Raw genomic sequence first — 3680 nt, 5'->3', positions numbered from 1 at the left:
CTGTTTCCACATCTTCTGAAGATCATCTCTCAAGTGATCTTGGTGACCACTGGAGTATGGAGCATAACAAGATCATATAGCATTTATTGGAAAGAACTTCCCCATATAAAGGCATCCAATGCTTTTAGATTGCCTGTGATCTTTCCAACACAAAACAAAACATTCTGATCATCTTAGATTGTAACTGGCAAGTTTAACCATGGAAGAAAGTTTTCCCACCACATTTTATCTTAGCTAGATCAAAGATTACATTTCTTAAGTGATCTTAGAGAACTCTGGACAAGTTAATGTGAATTTAGTCACCGCAGACACGCACATAAAGCTAACAAAAATTTGATGAAATATATACCAAATGCAGCATCAAAAACATGGGAACTAAGCAGCCATCTTTACATCATGATGGCCACATTCAAATCCCTTCTTTACAAGAAGATACACATTTATACTTAATACGACCAGAAGATAAACAAGCAAACCAAGAGCAAGAAAAGCTACCTAGGATCGCCACATTGCCCAATTGAAGGCAGGATTTTGATCGCCAAATCAATCGGCATTGTGCATGGACGAATCAAGACCATCGACACGACTGCGCACAATGCGGTGGAACACCTCGCGCACCTGCCTTTCCAGTGGCTCCAGACCATCCCTCATGGCTTCACACACAGCAGCGAGCTCCGCTGCAGCCTCCCGCACATCGGTCTCCCTGTCACCAAAGAGCGGGATGGGGGCTGCGTCAATTGCTTCAGCGAGCTTCTGCGTCGACTTCTCGAGCGAATGGATCTCTTTGAGGAGACCGCAAGTATGGCGCCTGTCCTTGCGCTTCCCCTCCTCGGCTAGGCGTTCTTGCAGGGAGAGGAGAGGCGGCGCCCAGGGGAATGCGGCACGCGGTGGCGCGGCGGGCAGGTGGTGCGCTTGGAGCGCGGTGCCACGGTCCGGGCACGGGACGGCGGCGACGAGCGCCCACGCGGCGAGGTGGAGCACGCAGCCCATGGAGTAGACCGGCGCGGCGAGGCCCGCCTCGTGCGCGCGCGGGGCGGCGAGGCCGGCCCCGATGGCCTGCAGCTGCCGCGCGGCGGACCAAGTGCGGGACACGCTCCACGAGAGGGAGCGGAAGTGGGAGGAGGAGGCCGAGGCCGTGGCGCCGGCGACCGCGGAGCGGGACGGGGAGGCGCGCGCGCGGCCGAAGGAGCGGTTGCGGTGGGAGGCCAGGAAGGACGCGACGCCGCCGCTGCCGGACGCCGCGGTGTCGTCGACGAGGAGCCCGGAGAGGTCGGAGAGCGCCTTGCGCGCGCGGCGGAGCTGGCCCTCGTGGATCTCCGCGGGGCCCCGCAGCACGGAGGCGGCGATGTCGGCGAGGCGCTCCCAGCGGCGCACCTGGTCGACGCCGTCGCGCGCGGCGTTGCAGACGTCGAGCGCCTTGACGGCGCGCTCGTGGAACTCGGCCACCATCTTCTCGGCCGCGGCGGGCAGCGCCCCGCGGCGGCGCGCCTGGGCCACCACGACCCGGAACTCCTCCTGGCAGATGACGAAGGCCTCGAGCAGGCGGCGGATCCACGCGGCGGAGAGGAACTCCTCGCCCCCGGCGGCCGCGGCCCCTGCCCCTGCCGTGGCAGCGTCCCCTCCCGCCTCCCCCCCGGGCAGCAGCTCCGCGAGGGTGGCCGCGACGTGGCGCTGGAACGCCTCGAGGTCGGCCTCCTCGCCCGACGGCATGGCGGTGGTGTCCCTGCGCAGCGAGAGCAGCGAGCGGCCGAAGGAGAAGGGCGAGGAGGTCGAGCCCTGGTAGTCCGTCACCGGCATGGCCTGGCCTCCGGCGATCCCTCTCGCCGCCGGCCCGGAGCGGATCTCGTGTTGGTGGGCGGGCGGGCTTAGCGGGTCGGCGGGTGCGCGCCCGTCGGTGGTGGCGTGGCGTGGCGAACGGGACCTCGCGATGGGGGGATGCGGGTGACCTCGAGGCGGAGCGGGGGTGGTGGGCCGCCTTTATATGAGGCCGCGAGATTAGGGGGCGATTAAATATAGTTAATTTTAGGGGAGATGGGCATGATGCAAATGGAAGGGGAAGGGGAAGGGGGGCTCTGTTTATTTATAGCCTGCAAAATTCTTCTGGGAGCCCTGCCTGGAATGTGGAATGTTTCCATGGGGCCGCATTTGGTGCCTGATTTGCACTCCAGTCCCTATGAAATGAAAATGGGAGCCTTGTAGTACTGTATTATTGCAGGTCACTTATTTCTGCATCATCTATGGCCTTGGCCACCAGACTGCCTTGCCTTGTGGGTGTCCAATCAGTATTAGATGGTTGGTCCCATGTCCTTGACAACATGGGCGCCGCTGTGCTTGATTCCAATCCCCATTGGTCAAAAGGGATCCTATATATCCACCACAATACAATAATTAGCGAATTATTTGCTCCCCAAAACTCCAAGCCTCGTAGCTCTTGGCATCAATCATAATCCAAACAACATGTGGTTAAACCAAAACCAAAACTATATAAGTATAGATGAGTATCGTGATCATTATTTCTCCTTTGAGAAAGATGTCATGAAAATGCCTGTTTTTTTTCGTTCAAATTCATTTGGCATTTGAAAGGCTCACCATGGGCGTTTCGCATCTCAGTTTCAGCTCCCTCAAGCCTGATTCGCTGGAAGGAGAGGCGGTAGGGAGAAACGCTTTGTCCAAAAGCGTAATTATTAATATTATTAACAGCGAGACTAAAAAGCGCGGTTATGATTAGTAGTCCTGGAAACCGAGTAGTACCCTTTTCCCGGGCCGCGCGAAACCGAGTGAGCGCGGCCGCGACGCGCCGTGGACGCGCTGCGCCTGACGTGTGGGTCCTACCTTTCCCTCCCTCCTTCCAGAACACCAGAAGAAGCAAGCCCAGGTAGGCCCAGGCGCCGGGGAACCAGCAGCCAGCAGGTTTACATATATGCCCCTGGCCCGTGCCGCGGCAGGAGCGCCGCACGCCAGGGGTAGTTCCGGGATTCGGCGTGGGAGCTTGACCGCTGCGGGACCCACGCGACGGGCGCAGTGCGGTGCCGGGGAGGAGAGGGAAGGTGGGGCAGTTATGTCAGTTGAAACTGTCGCCGGTGGTGGGTGAGGGGACCAGTCGGCACGTGGCGGTTGCGTGCGAGTACGGATGGTAGTTGGCTGCTCGGGCCCACATGCTAGTGGCTGCCAGGGTAGAGTTTTTTTTTTATAATTTTTTAATATCCATATTAGTAGTACATGTAAAAATAAACCCGTCTGGGCTGTCAGACAAGTCGTATTCTATCCATCGCTCTCTGGCAAGGGGCGGAGCACAGGAACCAACAAGGAGTTGATCGTTTTCGTTCGCTCGTCGTCTGATAGTTACGTGGGTCATGGCCGGTTGATTACGCAGCTGGCATGATAATTTTAATTTCTGACATTATCTGACCATATGAAGGAGCCGAGAATTCAGATAGTCGTGTTTCTTTTCAAATTGTAATGCAACGCACCCGACTCACGGGTCACGGCCGCGGCCACACATTTCTACCCACTTCTAAGAACTTGTACGTGTACCCTGGTAAATGAACATGTCAATGAGCCAAAAGGTTTGTAGAAAGAAGTGTCTTCCTTCGATCATGCACACTATACGATACAGTGGACTCCCTACAAGCAAAAATCATGGTAAATAGGGCCTTGCGTGGCATTTGATAAGCTGGACA

The 3680-nt window shown here is 57.1% G+C and overlaps 1 protein-coding gene across 1 annotated transcript; it reads right to left on the bottom strand.

Moving 5' to 3' along the window:
• Positions 1-317: 317 nt before the first annotated feature.
• Positions 318-2044, bottom strand: LOC120663663 (protein ROH1-like). The gene has a single exon (XM_039942544.1). The coding sequence runs from the start codon at positions 1795-1797 to the stop codon at positions 544-546; it is 1254 nt and encodes a 417-aa protein (XP_039798478.1). The 5' UTR covers positions 1798-2044; the 3' UTR covers positions 318-543.
• Between the last annotated feature and the right edge of the window lie 1636 nt (positions 2045-3680).

The sequence above is a fragment of the Panicum virgatum genome, chromosome 3N, assembly GCF_016808335.1.
Source record: "Panicum virgatum strain AP13 chromosome 3N, P.virgatum_v5, whole genome shotgun sequence".
In the NCBI taxonomy this organism is placed as follows: domain Eukaryota; kingdom Viridiplantae; phylum Streptophyta; class Magnoliopsida; order Poales; family Poaceae; genus Panicum; species Panicum virgatum.
Note: the sequence above shows the minus strand (reverse complement) of the source record. Positions and strands in the feature narration are given on the sequence as shown.